The sequence below is a fragment of the Punica granatum genome, chromosome 3, assembly GCF_007655135.1.
Source record: "Punica granatum isolate Tunisia-2019 chromosome 3, ASM765513v2, whole genome shotgun sequence".
In the NCBI taxonomy this organism is placed as follows: domain Eukaryota; kingdom Viridiplantae; phylum Streptophyta; class Magnoliopsida; order Myrtales; family Lythraceae; genus Punica; species Punica granatum.
Window position 1 is genome coordinate 36,085,611 of NC_045129.1, and position 18,196 is coordinate 36,103,806.

Genomic DNA, 18,196 nt, shown 5'->3' on the forward strand with positions numbered 1-18,196 from the left:
AATCAAGCGTGGTTTAACCAGACAAAGCGCATTAGTTTTTTCACCTCGGAGTATACTTCTCAGCAGGGTGAATTAAGTCAGAAAATTACAGCTTAAGGAAATTGCATGAAAAGGTAGAACACATAAAGTCGGAATTTCTGCAACCAGCATAACAAATTACAGCAAAATTAAGAAAGCAATCTAGATCAGTAGCATGTACCGACATGTTGTTGATCTTATTGGGTCACATTAGGAATGATGGAATGGAAAATAATAGAATGGAATCGTCAATGTCAATGTTTTCATCCCAGTTCCATTCTTCTTTACTTTTCGCTCCTGCGAACCCATTGCTAGTAGAGAAGAACCATATGTGTACAAAGCTTTAGCAGTTCCATTAGTAAGAGCTAAGCAAAGACTTACATTCACATGGAAACAGCCAGCAAAAAGCACAGAAGCTAAAAAGGATTGCTCAAGGGGAGTGGGAAGTCGTTAGACTTCCCAAGATGATTTGCTGCTCGAGGAGGAACAACGGGATGTAAGTGAGACACCAGAGGAGATCATTCAAGAAAACAGATGTAGAGAGACCATTGATGAAGTTCAGCCTGTGAAGAAGACGACGTGAAGAGACCATTGATGGACTTCAGCCTGTCCTGGCAAGGAAGGTGTAGGGGTCCTACCTAACTAAAGAGCAGCGTCAATGCTTTCAATCTTTTTTAGTCCTTTTAAGGGTTGTGTGACTTTCCTAGTGAAGCTCGGAAGCGCTGCCGCAGTCAGCAGGCAGATATTATAGATCCTAACAAGATCAGAAGCTTCAGGAAGGGTGCCCATGTTCAAGTTTCTCAGCTGTTGCAGATTCAACTTGTGTTCAAATAAAATGCAGAACGCCATGGCACACGCCAAGCTTCAACTCACAAGTCGGTGAGCAGACATAGCAGGCCTATCTTAGCAGATCATAAGCTCTGTGGCAGGAGGCAGAAGGATTTTTTGCGATCAAGGTTCTCTGCTTTCACAAACCGAACATGTGGCCATTAAAAGTAGAAGCTATGCAGAAGACAAGGTTCATCTCGCAAGATGGTGAACAGAAACGATGGGTCTTATTTAGCATATCAGAAGCTCTTGCAGAAGACGAGTGTCAAATCGCAATCATCTTCCTCTGCTTTGTATGTGACAGAGAGAAGCAGAAGTGGTGCAGAGGACGGGCAGTCAGGCAGAGCAGAGAGCATAGATAAACAAAATTGAGCGCACTAAGATGTCGCGTGAAGTTGAACGATGCCGATTTAGCCCCGAGTGAGTCACAGACCTCAAAAAGAAACAACCCAAACATCTTAGAGACATCAACTCCAAACAGGTTAAACAACACTAGCATACTGCAAGTATATACGAAATGTAGGTAACAACCAAAGTAAGAAAGAGACCTCTGAGATTCAGTCGAGAGAGCAAGATGATGCAAAAGTCTGCTGGCAGTAAAGTCGCTTATCCAAAGCCATTCCAATCCAGGTAGTATGCTATACTTACTCCATAGTCTTACTCATGACATATGCCTAACTAAACATCCTCACTGTCCATTCAGCTTACCTATAATACCTACAGCACTGAACCATAGCCATATCCCTAATTTCATACTCCAGCTTCATCGACTTTCCAGCCTTAGACTCTGCAGGGAGAAAAATAAAGTCTCTGAAATTCATGCATCGCATCGATAAATATTATTTGTATTCTGAAGTCGTATTTTCTAATCATTTTTGAGATTCCCTGGGACACAGACATGGAAGCTGCAAGTCCAAAACATACCCATTAGCATAAGGAGAATCACGGCGGCCATAAGGAGAATCACGACGGCCATAAGGAGAATCACGGCGGCCACAAGGAGAATCACGGCGGCTATAATGATATGAAGGGGACCTGCTGTAGCTTCGGCCACGACGTGGTGGGGTAACACTGCGGCGCCGTGGAGATCGCCTGTCACGAGGGCTGTAACTCCTGGTATGTTATCAAAACCCAACAAGAAGCTCAAAGTCATGATCCAATCTCAAAATCTAATCAGCTAGTTCTTTTCCTAAGTAAAGGGTAATCTGTAATGGCAGAATGCCAGAATCAAAGGAAGGTAGATGACTTGAGAAGAATCAATTCACTGAGTTGTGCTAAACTTCCTAAGCAATTCCTCCACTCACCTGCGCCCATAATACCCATAACTAGGGCTTCTACGGCGCCTAGGGCTGGGGCTCCGACGCCGTCCACGGGAACTACCACGAAGGCGGCATTCCCTAGCAAAGTGACCCAGTTCACCACACTCGTAACACTTCATATCATCACCTCCACCACGCCCTCCACGGCCACCGCCTTTAGAATTGTGCGAGAGCTCCACACGCCAACCACTCTTCCCTGTCATAGGCAGACCACCAAAAATATCAAAAGCTTACCCTTACAAAAGGATCTCAATATCAGAATGATTAACTTCTTCGGTGAAACATCTATGCAGGCAGCATCTCTCACAAACCTCAGGGACCACAAGGTTGCCAAGCAGACAACACCGGAATACCACTGGATGCAACAATCAGAAAGGTAAAACATCTAACTCTTGCGGGTAAGGTACTGACCATCCAGTGAACGAATTGCATCCATAGCATCCCTGCGGTCATCGAACTCAATAAATGCATAGCCTGGCGGCCTTCGAGCAACCCAGACGCTGCATCAATTCCACCACAAACTAAGCTATACAAAAGAAATATCGTTTACCCTCGAAACTAAAACAGCCGAAACAGCCCCTTTTGGGCGGACAGAGACATAAACCGCTTGAACTCACAGAAACGCAAGAAGAACTGATTAATGACTGCAGAAAATACTCCTTTTTTCATACAAATCATCAAACTTTTTACCTCCTCAGCACACCGAACAGACGGAACTCGTCCTCAAGGTCTCTCTCTGAGACCCGCGGGTCCAGATTCCCGACATACACCCGAGCCATTAACGCGGAACCAGCTTCAACCTACACTCCAACACCCAATAAGATGATCAATCCCTAATCCCTTCCGATAACCGAATCCAAAGTTGATTCTAGAGAGTGACAAGTAACGGAAAAAAAAATCTCCGTGTGAGCGAAAATATTGCCTAAAAAGATTGGATCTTGACAGGAGAGAATTTATGATTATGAAGTTACCAACTAGGGCTTTGATGATCGGGAAGAAGATTTCGGGAAAGATTGGGGAATCGAAATCCAGGGTCCTGAAAACCCTAGATTCTTTTGTATGATGATGAAGTGCGACCTCTGAAACAGGGGGTAAGCTGTCACCGCTATTGAGGTTATATAAGCCCAGCGTGCACACGTGGCTTTAAATTGAATACTGTTGTCTAGAAAGTAAACTAGTCATGAACCGGCTGGTTGCGCAGACCTTTTTACGATTTTTAATTTTATATTGATATTATATATTTACAAATTTTATAATAAAAAAATTAAAATAAATAATCTGTTCAAAAGTATCGAATATATAAGTACTTTATAAAAATTCAAAAAAAATTATTTATGAAAATATGAAAAAATCTAAATATATATTAATGCATAAGGAATGCGACTCAAAGCTGAGGTTTACAAATGGAAGATTATCATCAATCGAACAGATATAGATATAGATTGCATGCTATCAACATTAATTGGTTTACGCGTTTCGACGCTTGTTTCTCTCGAAATTTTAAGTTCGAGTTTATGAATAAAAAAAATTCACGTTTGGAGAGTTTTATCCTTTAGTGTGCCGAATCAATTCAACTAGATTAGTCAGGAGTCTATTGACTTTCGAATATCATAGTGTACGCCAAAAGAAAATTACACATTATGAGAAATTTATTCCTTAATGAACCAATCTAATTTGAGCTGAATTAATTGGATTCGTTGTTTTTTTTTTTAATAATAGGGTGTTAAAAAAAATTATTTATAGGCTTTTTTTAGATTGCGAAATATTTTCTATCTATGCAGAAGTTAAATCCCATTTAAGCTTCAACTTGCCCTTTATCACGAAGACTTGCTATTTGCTTCAAACTCCAGCGCTACGAGTAAATTTATTTATACCCATATAAAGTGCAAGCAATAAACCTAGTTGGTAATAAAGTTGGAAAATATTTTTTTGTGACGGACGTGGGTGTGTGTACAGGAGATAATACAGCTGGTGCATGCTGTTACATTCCGAGATAGGGTGCTTTACCAGCCATTTTTCCCTCTTCGCTTGAACATAATGGACACCAATTTGTATGGACTATATTATACTTTTTGTGATACTATATTAACAGGGTAAGTGCTTTGTGTTCATTGTTCAGTTCATCTCAAATATTCGACGTTGAACATGAAAGTCCGAACATTACGTAGTGAGGAGCAATAAGGTTGCAATTACTACTATCCATCATCTTATTTAGGCCGACAGTATTTGACACGACACAATAACCCAACAGGGATACAACACGGAGTTAAGTGGGTTTGGATTAAGGCTAAATGTATTTTGTATCTAAACAGGTCAAACATGTTTAGACACAATAAATAAACGTATTTAAACGGACTCAACCCTTGTAACCCGTTTAGACACAGTTAGACTCGTTTATATTAGGTGTTATTGTCTTAATAAATTTGTTTCACATATTGTATCAATTTATAAAAAAAAGTACACTAAAATAATCTAAATTTGTTTATATAAATCACCAATTTACGGTACTTTTATTATGTCAATTGAGTAGTAACGTATAATTAAAATTAATAGTGTCATATCATGTATATATAATATATACTTAAAGGTAATAGTGTCATATCGTGTAGGTAATTATATATATACATTTAGACACGTTTAGTAAAACGAGTTAGACATGTCGTATCCGTGTTAACCGGTAATTAAATGTGTCGTGCTAATCTTGGCACGTTATGTCTCGTGCTCAAGTTTAGAGTTTTTTTATATGAATTCGTTTGGATATAACCTATTTAAACACAACACGACACATATTGTTACCCATAATCTTATGCAGTAAAAAAATTATTTTCCCCTCTTCAGTAGTAAAGAAAAAAAAACAAGAAGGTAAACCATGCGTGAATGAAACTCATTGTGCGGTGACCTCTTGCCATGCTTAGGGCCCCACCCTCTTGATGTGAGACTTGAAGTCCCAATATTATGAGTTTGTGCGAGTGGACGTGCGTATAATAAGCAGTACAATAAAGCCTATGGAATTTGACCGAATAGTTAAGGAGGAGTTCGTGTATCTATCAATCTCGAGGTCGAAACTTCTTGGAGCAATCGGAGCGGTTTTAACATGATTACTCTTCCCGTGAGTTATCGGGAGTTTACGGAATTTCAAAAATTAGTCGAGCGAAATTCAAATGCTCTCGATTAACAAAGAAGAAGAAGAAGAAGAAGAAGAAGAAGAAGAAGAAGAAGAAGAAGAAGAAGAAGAAGTACAACAGTTTGGTTGCACATCATACTAAAGTGTTTTGTCGACTAATGTTCTCTTCTATGATCAAAAAACATATGGAAAATTTTCTCTTATAGAGAATAAGTTTTTTTTTTTTTTCAACGGAAGAAGTCATCAATTTGGAATTAAGAGTTTTCGAGTTCAACCATCAATATTCTTTTTTGTGACTTTCTTTCCCTCAATTTCCTTTCCACTATCCCTATTGGGCTAATGGGCCTCCGTTTAAAGCAAAAGATTTAATGATAGCCCCTTATGGGCCCAGAGGTGGCCCATAATGCTTCTTGACCCAACCGCTTTATGAACTAGCCCATTCCAACGAGTGATCCTGCCTTCATCGCTTATTTTTGCTGTTTAAGAATGCATCAGCGTTCCGTTGCCAGTCGATAAGAGAAGTCATTCTTTGACAACTCCCACATAACGGGATCCAAAGAAGGGGATATGGGGTAGTCTTCGGAGCAAGAAGGCCACGGTTTCTATGATCAAATCGAGCTTGGCAGACTTGAAAAGCAGTCGCACAACTGAAGTTATTAGCGAAATGTTCGCATGTTTTCGAGCTGGAGACTTCGGCCAAGCATCGTAGATTAAAAATAAGTAAGCGTGGAAATGTCGCATTCGTATACTCTGCTCCAAGCCCTAACGGACGAAAATATTCAATCAGCATTACTCATTCACTTTGAAAAGAGTAAGAACCAATTAAAATGCTTATAAATGAGAATCTATAAGTTCATTATGAAATTAATTTTTCACTTTCAAGTATTTTTAGTAGATATTATACATTTAAATCGATGAGTAATATTCATTCAATATTTGTTCACCGGACGGGTAGGCGAGGAAATAAAAAGCGGGGGAATGTACGCAGGGCCCAAAAAAGAAAAGAAGAAAAAAAAGGATATTACAAAGCGAACATGACAAGAACAGTGGGCCAAGTCAACCATAGGTGTACACGTATTAGTGGCAATTTGGGCAATCCAGCCTAGTTTGAGGACCGCGCCGGCTGCTCTCACACGCCAACTCTTACCAGCAGAGCTAGAGGTCGATTGATTTCAATTTGGGTCTGAGTTCTGAGGATATCAGTTTTCATGAATTATACTATCCTTTTGAAGATGCTATAAGCTATGAAATCGATTGGTGCTTGCACCGATTATTCAGTTTGTGTTATATTCACAGTTAGATACAAGAATAGAAACATTATATAGTAGGAGACGAAAAATAAACAAGCTCTACTTGAAATTCGAAAGGAATCGTCACCTTAAAAAAAAACATAAATAACTGCACGTAATATGTCTTGTGACTCTTGCAATCGTATTTTATCAAACTTAGAACACAGTCGTATGAGAGTAATGATACAAAGAACAACGGATGATCAAATTGAACGAACTTTCAGGAATGCCGACTCTTTCGGAGTCTCGGATAAGGTCGTCGAGCGGCCACGGGATTGATCTTTCCGCTACCGTGTCTCGCAATTATGTCATGGAGGGTCCATGGGAACGGTCTCTCAGGATGAAAAGTACGTATACTGCTTCTCCCATTCAAATCAAGGATGTCTCCTGTCTGGTCTCCAGGATGAAAAGTACGTATACTGCTTCTCCCATTCAAATCAAGGATGTCTCCTGTCTGAATCCAAATTATTGATAGCAGCCATGCGAGAAATAGGGCCCACATATTATAATAAGCCAAAAACTTGCTTAATTCCTGCGCGTCTCTTCTCACCATTTTTATTGGGATGGCTTCATATATAAATAGTGCCAATGTACTATACGTGGTAATTAAGTCTGTCCAACGACATCCAGAATATCCCGTTTTGGTTACGACAATTATTTATCAGGTCTCGACAGTGCAGTTCTCGGATGGTCGAATTGAATTATTATTACAACTACTACTAGTAGTATAATTACTATTATAACTGGCTTTTATACTAGTATAAACAACACCTTATTAATGAAACTTTATTACATTTTTCAATTGTATTTCCTTTTTCTTATTTGTAATGATGTATTTTCAAGAATTATACAGATTTTAATGACGTCGTGTATTTTTTTAATTGTCCAACGTTTCTAAAATAATAAACTTGTTAATTAATTAATTAAGTAATGAGTGGGGCTCACGTCATCCATCGGAGGATCCTCCACGTATCATTTTTAGCTAGCTAAACCTACCCAATTAATTAATTAATCAATCAAATTCAATACCCAATTAATGGCTCGCCCGTGCTCAGTGACCTAACATCGTTGCTCCAAATGTTGTGTATGCTGGAGATGTGATTCGATTTATATATAAAATAGTTCATCTTCTATGTTCTTTACCTAATTAACTAATTAATTAAGCAGCCAAAGACAGTTTTCTTATAATTAACTTCTCTTTAGTTGTCGTCTTTCTCTTATCAAATAAAAGTTCTTATATATATCGAGAAGGTTAGAAAACTGAATAGAATAGAAGGTATTTGCATATAGGAATGAAAGTCTGTTTATGATTCATTTACTTATTTACTTATTTATTCAATTTACGCCTCATCATGAGATATGAGATTAGATGCTCTAAAAGCCATTTGAATTGACACGTACGCTCTAAAAGAGGAACATGATAATAAGAAATTATTCATTTTCTTTTAAGAATCATTCAATATGTGTGTACTCCGTCAGATTAACATCTTATAATGTGTACATTTTATCTAGAAAGAGTTAATTCAATAGTTTGCAAATACGGGTCCCGTGTAATGTAAGCTCTCCGGCATGCCCTGGATATACTTTGAATTTATTACATTTATATGATAACCTTTTCGAACGATCTTACTTTATGATAATTTTAATAGAAGGGATAATTTTCTCAAGAGCGTCGACATGCAATATATATATATATATATACACACACATGACATTGCCAATTGGTTCTCCACTAATATGAATATTTTCTTCTCGGTCACATCCACATTCCCTTCACAATTTTTTTTGAATATTTTATCCACTAATAAGTTGGTTCTCCACCTTTTTCTGTTGTTGTTAAATACTAATAGTACGTGCCCCTCAGGTTTGTTGATTTTCCATTTAATATTTCTTGCTTTTCTGGTAAGTGACGTCCGTGTGCTTGACAAGAAGATACTCATTAGAATGAGTAAAAAGAAACAATTTTAGAGGATGATGCCCCTTTAGAAATCGGTAAAGCCGAGTTCAGGGTTATTTTAATATCGATATGGAGCTACCCGAGGAGAATATTTCCAACTTTCATGTTCTCGCGAGGCCAAAACTTTCCTAGCTACTAGAATCATGCACGATAGCAGTGACGAAGAATCCTCGGTCTAATTAACTCAAAGTGACACCCATGCGAATCTAATGCCATATAGTTATCTTAAAATTATTAAGAAAGTCGTTGTGCATGCATTTTGAATTAATTGGGTATTATAGGAGACCAGAGCTTAAATTTCTTGATCGAGAAGTAGATATTTGACCAAAATTGGCCGGTTGGTAAAGGGGGGAGTAAAATGATTTGTGGAAAACGTGGAATTTGAAGTTTAATCAACTAATTTTGATTGTTATGCCATGAGGTTTTTCGTACTTCGAGACAAGACATTGCTGCAATACAAAAAGGGAGTGGGTCTCCCACAATAAGTCAAGCCGTGCAAGCGGTCTTTTTCGAGAATTATTTAAGACTGTTCGAGCACATCAAAGTCGAACTTTCTCGATCATCAATATTATTTTTTAGATTTTTAGCCTAAACTGGGACCATTCCAAATTCTCGGGACAAGAATTTTATGGATCAATATGTCAAAGAAACCAAATAATTTTAAGTAAAATTAAAATTATGGGGTACGGTCTCTAGGGACCTTAGGTGAGTGGGGACGGTGGCTAGCGGAGAGCCCCCAGTCTGATTAGTTCCCCGGAATTTTTTTTTAATTCTTGATTTTTATTTTTAAAAAATAATAAAATATTTATTTATTTTGAAAAATATTAATGGTGCCACGTTAGCTTGATTACATTGTGGCAATAAGTCAGATGCTAAATCAGTAACCGTAGGGATGGCAAGTGTTCTAATTCAAAAGAAGGAAAAATACGAGGTATTATTAAGAAAATGTAGGGAGTGCATCACATTTACCCTTTAAATTTTCTATGTATATATACACAATCGAAATTTTAATATGCATTTTTTGAGTTTTCTCGCACCATACAAAACTAATTCGAACCTTTAGATCCCCTCAATCTAATATAGATTGTCCATATTTATAAGTTTTAAAATTTCATAAATACTCCTAAAAAATCATAATACGATCCATTTATTATATAAAATGTAATTTTCGTTCGCAATTTTATTCATCAGTTCACGCTGAAGGATAAATTTTGATCTCTTGAAGCTTTCGGGATCCATACATATATATTAGGGATGAGTAGATCCGAGTATTCTTTTAATTAGTTCTAAGCTAAGTTAGTCCAAAACTTCATCGGATCAAAGAAATTCCAGAAGAAGGAAGGCACTTAAACCGCTCTCACATCAAGCCAAGGTACAAGGAAGAAAAGGAACACGGAACACCTAAAACTAACCTCTTGTTTGGTTGGGCTCGTCTGAATTAGGAATCCGACCCAATTATGCCAGATTAGCTATTCTTTCCTTTGGTGGCGATTTTGGGCTAGGATTAGTTATTCCAAATCCGGGCCAATTCCAGCTAAAGCCATGTTTGGTTCGCTTGAAATCAGATTCCATTTCGTTCGTATTCCGTGCGGAATACTCATTCTAATGTTTGGGAAACGGGCATGCGGAATAGCTATTACGGGTCGGAATGGTTTTCATACTTAGGTAAGGAATAGGTGTGCTTCCCTTCTACATGCTGAATAGCATTGCCCCATCAGGAATAAGTGTGAAAAAATCGAAAATAGCCTCATCTTTATCCCCAATTTCTATATGATGCCCTCGCTCTCTCACGATCCTGCTGCCCCCGAACCCTAGAATCGTTGAAGCCTTCTTAAACCTGAGACACCGCCGAGGGTGGAGCTGCCTCTCTCGCTTTGATCGAATTGCCAGCGATCAACAATTCAATCGGGGCAGAGAAGCTCAGTTGGGGCTCTTCGTGGCCGTTCCCGGATAACCTGGGAGAGGAGTGATGAGTGTGTGGTCGAAGAATAGGTTCTCATTGAGCAATTCCGAAGAGGAAGACGCCGCAGGGGGATCAAGTGGAGGTGGAGGTGATGGGTCGATGGGTTGAGGCTGGGGCTGGGGAACAAGAGGAGGGTCTGAAAGCTGGGAAGGAGTAAAGAGGACCATGCCCTCGAACAGGGAGTCCATGTCGTCCTCCATTGACGCCGATTGGGAGCTTTGAGGTTCGTTCTTGATGGGATCTTGTTCTCTAATTTGCTTCTGTTCTGTTTCATTGTGTCTTCTTCCTCCACTTCTTCTATTTTTTTGTTATGTCCGAGTCATCGAGCATGAAGGGTATTTCTGTCTTTTCATTCGATTTTTGTTCTTTCCATTCCTTATACAAGCAAACCAAATTTCAGAATTATAATTCTCAATTTTGTTCCAACCAAACAAATAATGATGCGTTTGGTTTCAAAGTAGGATTTTAAAATCAGATTTTGAAAAAGAGCGGTATAAATGGTTATATATGGAGCACACCCTTTGACTTTGTATGAGTTATTTTGTTTTATTGTGGAAAAAAGAGTGGTATAAATGGGGCCCACCTTTTGACTTTGTATGAGTTATTTTGTTTTGTTGTTGTAGAATTAAGTTAAAGTGTGATTTTAAAATCACACTTTGAAACCAAACAAAATGTTTATCAGAATTTTTATTTTATTCATGTTTATTCTAATCCATATCTATTATATTATGTATCAATTCAATTACAGAGAACCAAACGTACCCTAAGGGTCGATTTGTAAATCCGAGCACCCTAGTCAGATTTGCAATTCTGATGGGCTCAGCATAATCCAAAGTCTAATTTTCCATCGACTAATCTAATTTATGATATTTTCCATCAATTCTCTACAACTTCTAAAGATGATGCCTTCGTCTTCTCCTCCACCAGCTCTCTACCGCCGATGCTCTAAGTGACCTCATCAGACTAGTCTCGGCACGAAGATGCTATTTCTGGCTTCGAAGTTGACTAATATCATGTCTTTCCCAAGAATTGGCGACTGAAAGTCCTGACGAAACCTTAGCCACGATCCACGGCTGAGGACGAGCCTCACCTGGAACCCACAAGGCTTATCTTGGCTTTGCAATGTCTAGGCAACCTCAGAAGGAGATCACTCAGAGCTCTCGAGCCCACAAGGCTCGCTGTCAAATGCACCTCTCGTCGTCAATGCTCTCGACCCTACAAGGCCCTGACGCCGGAATTTCAAGTTCGACGAGAAATATGAACACGAAAAGGCCAAATCTGCCTTCTTGTGTAGAGACCATTGGGGAGAGGTCTCTTCGAGGCTCCGGGGTGATGGTTGGTCGGTGTCGATAGTGAAAATGCTAGCCGCTGGAATGTGGTGGTTGCTTGCTACTTTACTGTTTGTCGAAGCCAAGGGTTAAAAAGAATAGGGAAATTTACCTAAAATGACCCATGGTTTATCCATTTTGTCAAATTTATCTTATATTTTTTTTGTCAAATCTATCACATGATTAACTTTTTGCATCAAATCTATCTCGGCATTATCTTTTATGTCGACATCTAACGGCCATGCTAACGTGGCGCCCACGTGGCAAGTGTGGCCCACTATCTCTCCAAGGGCCACGTCAGCACGGCCGTTAGATATCGACAGAAAAGATAACGCCGTGATAGATTTTATGTAAAAAGTAAACCATGGGATAAATTTGACAAAAAAAGCATAGAATAGATTTGACAAAACAGGTAAATCATGAGCCATTTTAGGTAAAAACCCCAAAAGAATAATTACAAAAAAAGAATTAATTAAAAAATTATATTAGAAAGGGGCAATTTAATCTCTTGATTTATAACTTTATACCATTCCTTGTCTATTTCGAACTCCAATCAAATAAAATAATTGAACCTCGATTTCAATTCAAATCCCATCTAAATCCAATTCCCTCCTTATTCTAAGCCCCTTCAATTCCTATCCCACTCACCAAACCCGATGTAATGTTCAATTAAGAAAAATTCTTATCCGATTGTCTATCACCTTATCTTAACTAATAATCTTTTAATTAGTTCTCACTTATATCTTACAAGGGACGGGTATGATCGGTGACGACTATTGGGAATGCACGTTTTGCCTTCAATAATGTATCCCAACAACTAATTAACCTAAACAAGTGTTCAGAATCAGTAAGATCGTTATATCTCTTACCTCGGATTCGACCTTGTCAGGTCGCGTCAAGTTAGATTGCAAAATTTTGGTGGTATCGCGAGTTCTTAATTACATAGATAGGGTTGATAATAAATAAAAACAAATTCTATCTCTATCGAACGATTTCGCAAGTTGATGGACTGGGGACTGTTGGAACTTATCATCAGTATGAATGGCTCGGCCCTACAATTCATATATTATATTTTTATATAAGACGATATGGTATACCATCATATACATACATATCTATGCATACAATGCATAACTACTCATATAGATCATGTGTACTGTACAATAAGTATACATCAAGAAACTAGAAAACCTGTTTCGAATTATCTTACGGGTGTATTCGAGCCAAATCCGAGTTAACTGATTAGTATGGAGATGGAGGATTTGCCTCTCGGTGAGTAAGCTGTCGCCCGCTAACAATAAGTCACCATTTTAATCCATATATGTCACATCTAAATTAAAATCAGACTAATTTACAATACTGTTGAATGTTTATTGGATGAAAATAGAAAATTAAAGAATGAAAATATTTTAAAAATTATATACAATAGACGGTGATCTAAATGTTCACATTAATTTTGTATGGCATAAAATATTTAAAAATCCACGCTAAAAAGCAGCCATAGTGCAAATATAAATTGAAAATATCTACAAAGAGTGGAATAGTTGATGTTGATTAAATGCGCGGGTACAGAATTTGGCAGTTTTCTCTTTACTCCCAAACCAAATTTTTTTTTCGAAACCGACTAATCCGGTATTAGTATACAAAACTGTTTGACCGAATAGTTAGGTTTTCAATTTATTTTACGCATCCCTGCCTCCATACATTTATGTATATCATGTCTTTTTCTTTTGTTGATATATATGTATACACTATGCCTTGTAAGTAAAGACAATGTTATACCCTCATGCGGCTATACAGGCAAATTTTTTTAGGGATCTATCACTTTTTCCTCGTGCCTTGTACATATATATATATATATATATATATATAATTAAGTCTTTTCCGCGGGACATTCTTTAATTAGAGAAAATTATCATTTCAAATTATCAAGTTTATTCTTGGCACATACGGGGTGTCATTCGGGTAACTACATTATCAGGGTCTCACGCATGATTATGCATTACGGGAGATGCGTTCATATACATTTACCACCACGATGATTGTGTGATCATATAAACAATACGAAAACTCGTGAATGTGGTGGATAACAAGTAGCTATTGCAGATCCAATATTTAATGATAATTCATGATTAATCTAAACTTGATTTGGGATATTCATCTTTTTTTGTTTTTTTCCCTAGAGAAAGGTTAGATTCCTCTCCTTCTTCTGTTTTCTTTTTAGTTTTTAATAACATTATTATTTTTATAACTAGTTATCGAAAATAATATGTTATAATCATTACAACACAAATGAGCTATTGAAACAACATTATATGTTTTTATAAGCTATTTATTTGCCTCTAAAACTTTTAGAGACAGATAGATTAATTGACTATGTTGCTACTGTTTCTATAAATCTTTAGAGACAAATTTGAAACAAATAAAATTAATTAGTGTAATTGGAAACAAATGATTTGGCTTTAAAAATAAGCAAGATATCTCATAAAATTGTCTTTATATACTTTTTAGAAATAAATGTAGTTGCCTGAATATATTTTTTATTCCTATATATAAAGTTCTACAAAAAAGATAAATATTTTTACGGAACCAAGTAACGTGTTCCAAATCAAACAAACCAACTCAATTCACTAATACAATTAATTCTATAAGAGAGATATTCGAACCCTCATCCTCCATTTAGTATAACGTTGCCTTATCCAATGCACCAATGTTCCTTACTTGTCTAAATTTGTAATTTTTATTATTTATTATACTTTAATGATAATATTTATATTCTAAATAAATCATTAATATTTTATATTTATAAGTTTTATTTTTAAATAATCTATGAAATAATGACATACATTCCAATCAAATATTTTGTGAGAGTTTATCTTTCTAAAGAAAAAGTTTTGATAGACTTCTGTTTGAAATTATATCGGAAGATTTCAGATAGAATTTTTGTAAATAATTTATTGCTCGAGCGGAAAGGCTAGATATTCTTGTGGTCGTAGAATATATATATTTTGATAAGTATCTTTTCGTATTTGCAGAAATCATATCTTCAATCATTGGTCTTGGATTTCTAGTCTTGAAATGATCGTATTTCTGCTAATCACTATGCTGTGATTCTAAAGATATGCCAAAATAAACATATTTCTCATAGCTAATGATGCTGATAGCCTATCAAACACCAATAGTTTGTCAACTGATAGTCCACTCCGAGATATTAATTTCAAATCATGCATGTAACAAGCAAGAAGATAACAAGCCATGACACTTGACAGGTACTCGTGACTATGTAGATAGTCCTTTCTAGTCCGAGGTTTTAATGGACGGCAGTTGAAACACAATCGATAGAATTAAAGCAAATCCTGAACCGTACCCGTTCAAACGCGAGTATGAACAGTTAAGAGTTGTTTGAAGGTCATACTCGGGAAAATGTGCAGTTGTAAGTGAAGATCACACGTATGGTGCAAATAGCACATAGATATCACAATTCCATAATTGTGATATTAAAGCGCATCGGCAAAATTGGATCATATAAAACAGTACCAGCTTCGATATGAGCATAAATTACAGAGTTGTTTGAAGGTCATATTCAAAAAGATCCTTAGCTATAATCAAATGAAAGTATATAATATATACTATGAGGCAAAATGGCACAAATCCACGGACTGTTTTGCCCCAAGCTATGATAGTGACAATCAAACCTCAAGTGCCTTTTTGAAACTCGTGGCTTTAGAATTTCTCATTTTAATATTTTCAGTTTCAGCTTACGTCGTTCCAATTGTTATTCATATGCTTAAAGCATTATCTTTATGTAAATTAACTTCTTCCGACGACCTCTTCCTTATTGGGCGGGTTTTCTTTCCAATTTTGTTTATATGGAGTTGAAAAAAGAAAATGCGAATATTCTTTTCACCAAATCCTGCCTCACATCTCTACTCCTTTGCTGTTGTTTTCGCACAACGTTATTTTTTTAATAAATTCGAGCTAACTTAGACATATTTCAACATTTATTTATTTTGGAAAAGCCTAATTCTCATGTGTAAACAAAGTATAACAATAAGATAAATAAAATATACACATATTTGATCCGTGCATTGCATGGTCGACTCCTCTAGTTATCCCCTATAAATTAAAAACTCATAAAGTCGTTTTCTCCTCACGCATTACTATAATCTTTTGTTCCTTTACATAAGAAACATTTCCAATCAATCCCAATAACTTAACAAAGTAGGTGCACTGTGTACGTACTTTGAATTAAGGTAAAACTAGGTGCAGCTCGGGAGTTGCGGGATCGTGTGAAAAAATTAACTAAATTTAATTTAATTTAATTTATACTGAAATTCTTTGATTTATTAAGAGACTTTTTCTTCCTCCAGATTATTTTTTAATATTCATTCATGAATTGGAAAACTTTTATTTTTTCAAAAAGAATTGATATAAATTCGAAATTTGAGAAATTTTTCTTTTTTGGTATAATAATTAAGATTGATCATAATTCTATTGATGATATTAAATCCTCCGAGTATGTGAAAAAATAATTAATCACGAGATGAGATTTTAAAAAATACAGTATCATTGATGATTTATCAAAATTGCTTACGTGGAAGCTTATTATCGCTGGAACAGGAGGCCCTCAGGAGAATACAGTAAATTTAGATTGATAGATATAGACTAGTTAATGGTTAATTAATTATCGGCCCAAATTCCATAAATAGCGCCAATAGGCTTGTGCATGGCATGGCAGCTAAGTTTGGCAGTTCTAGATCTTGTTTAACTCATGTTTTCCAATATATTTAATTCATTAGACCTTTAAATTTCGTGCTTACAATTAATCATTGCACTTCTTTGTTCCCTGAATTTCTTATAATTTGTTCTTCATATTTGGTACTGAGATTTTCTTCTTTAGGTTAGATATAGATTGAAATAAGAACATTCTAATATCATGATTGAAAACCTTTTTTTTTTGTTAGTTGGTCCATTACATATTTCTTAATTCATCATTTTAACCCCATGTTTTTTTTTCTGAATATTTATATCTTTTGTTTTTTGCGATTTCATCCATTAATTATGGTTGCTTATAAATAACACAAAAACAAGAAGCAACCAAAGGCTAACGCGACTGTGCGATATCCCGTAAAAGAATTTACTGGACTAAACATCTAAAATACGCAAAATCTACATAATAAGGTCTCTATATGACAGGGCCATATTCATATTGCTATATGGTAACTCTTCGGAGAGCACGAAGAGTTGCTAATGCTTTATAACGTTTAGCGTATATATAAGAACCAATTAGTGTGGACGAGTCAAACCTAACAATTAGAATTTAATACAGTCAGTTTATTTTTAAATCCTTCATGCCCTTTCTCCGTTTTAATAAGAACCAACCATCAGTATCAATTAATTAAACGCAGTCAACTCTACTCGGCCCGGCCAAATCCAAATAGCCACTTCTCCGACCACGACGTATAAACCTAACACTATATGGACAGGTAAATCTAACGGGACTTAGTTGCGGCTAATAGATTAAGGACACCTAGTGATCACAAAAAGGAGGGAAAATGAGTATGTCGCTTTGTCCATGGCCACACCTCCCATTCTAGATTCTTCGAGCGCCCATACCTTATTCTACAACATAACAAAAATAATGACAAAATCACAATAAACACATGAATAACTATTAATTAGTTAGGTAATATATGTCATAATTTCTCATGGTCAAGAAGAACTTGACATGCTCGCGAGAATCTGTCTCGGTCAATAAGCCGGAGCATGCCTCACATAAAACATATGACATGATTTCTAGTAGTTTTAGGAATTTTATGAGTATTTCCAAAAAACATTATCTTGTCAAACTCCTTGTTCTCAAAGTTGTCCTTTTTGATGAAAACATGTTGAGTCCACAATTTATTCAGCGAGACTAATCCACGCTAGAGCATCCGTTGAACCTTGGTTATGTGATTTTTACGGTAGGTTTCGAAATCATAAGCGCCAAAAATACTATCATCATCATCATCATTATTTGGGCAATTTAATAAAAGCACGTAATTTATCCCATTTTTCTGTTTGTAGTAAAAAACAAAAGTTATTTCAAATTTAAGCATGCATTTTCAAATTTATTATTTATGGCCAAAAGTAAATTCATTAACTTTTTTGTCAATTATATATATTTTTTATTTCTAAAATATATTTATTAATTTTAGAAAATTTAAAAGTGATAAAATACTTTAAAAAAAGTATTAGATCGTTGACAATAAGAGTGACGGTAAAGATCAACTCTGAAAATCATTACCTTCAATAAGGTTGCCAATGCCCACTGAAATTCCTAGCAACCTCACTGAGGTCGATGGATTTCCACCATCGCCCATGGTGGCTA

The 18,196-nt window shown here is 36.3% G+C and overlaps 1 protein-coding gene and 1 long non-coding RNA gene across 3 annotated transcripts; one reads left to right on the forward strand and one right to left on the reverse strand.

The window, feature by feature from the left end:
- Positions 1-167: 167 nt before the first annotated feature.
- LOC116199932 (serine/arginine-rich splicing factor RSZ21) lies at positions 168-3,296 on the reverse strand. 2 transcript variants are annotated; one of them, XR_004155616.1, is made up of 7 exons: positions 3,137-3,296; positions 2,856-2,965; positions 2,577-2,665; positions 2,151-2,361; positions 1,771-1,959; positions 1,395-1,633; positions 168-1,279 (listed from the first exon to the last, which is right to left on the reverse strand). XR_004155616.1 is itself a non-coding variant. In XM_031530522.1 (6 exons), exons 2-6 carry the CDS (start codon positions 2,942-2,944, stop codon positions 1,627-1,629), a joined length of 585 nt encoding a protein of 194 aa, XP_031386382.1. In that variant the 5' UTR covers positions 2,945-2,965; positions 3,137-3,296; the 3' UTR covers positions 236-1,626. The 2 variants fall into 2 exon arrangements, 1 of the variants encoding a protein (XP_031386382.1); XM_031530522.1 differs by having other exon boundaries at positions 236-1,633.
- Positions 3,297-9,866: 6,570 nt separating this feature from the next.
- On the forward strand, positions 9,867-11,944 carry LOC116199958. Its single transcript, XR_004155621.1, has 2 exons — positions 9,867-10,721; positions 11,426-11,944. It is a non-coding gene; the product is annotated as an uncharacterized LOC116199958 (long non-coding RNA).
- The last annotated feature ends 6,252 nt before the right edge of the window (positions 11,945-18,196 follow it).

What these genes read in the sequence shown, in the direction of transcription:
- LOC116199932 (XM_031530522.1), bottom strand. Translation starts at nt 2,944, where the DNA reads ATGGCTCGGGTGTATGTCGGGAATCTGGACCCGCGGGTCTCAGAGAGA. An exon ending in CTGTTCGGTGTGCTGAGGAG is followed by an intron (nt 2,666 to 2,855) that starts GTAAAAAGTTTG and finishes GAATTGATGCAG; the next exon opens with CGTCTGGGTTGCTCGAAGGC. An exon ending in TATGGGTATTATGGGCGCAG is followed by an intron (nt 1,960 to 2,150) that starts GTGAGTGGAGGA and finishes ATAACATACCAG; the next exon opens with GAGTTACAGCCCTCGTGACA.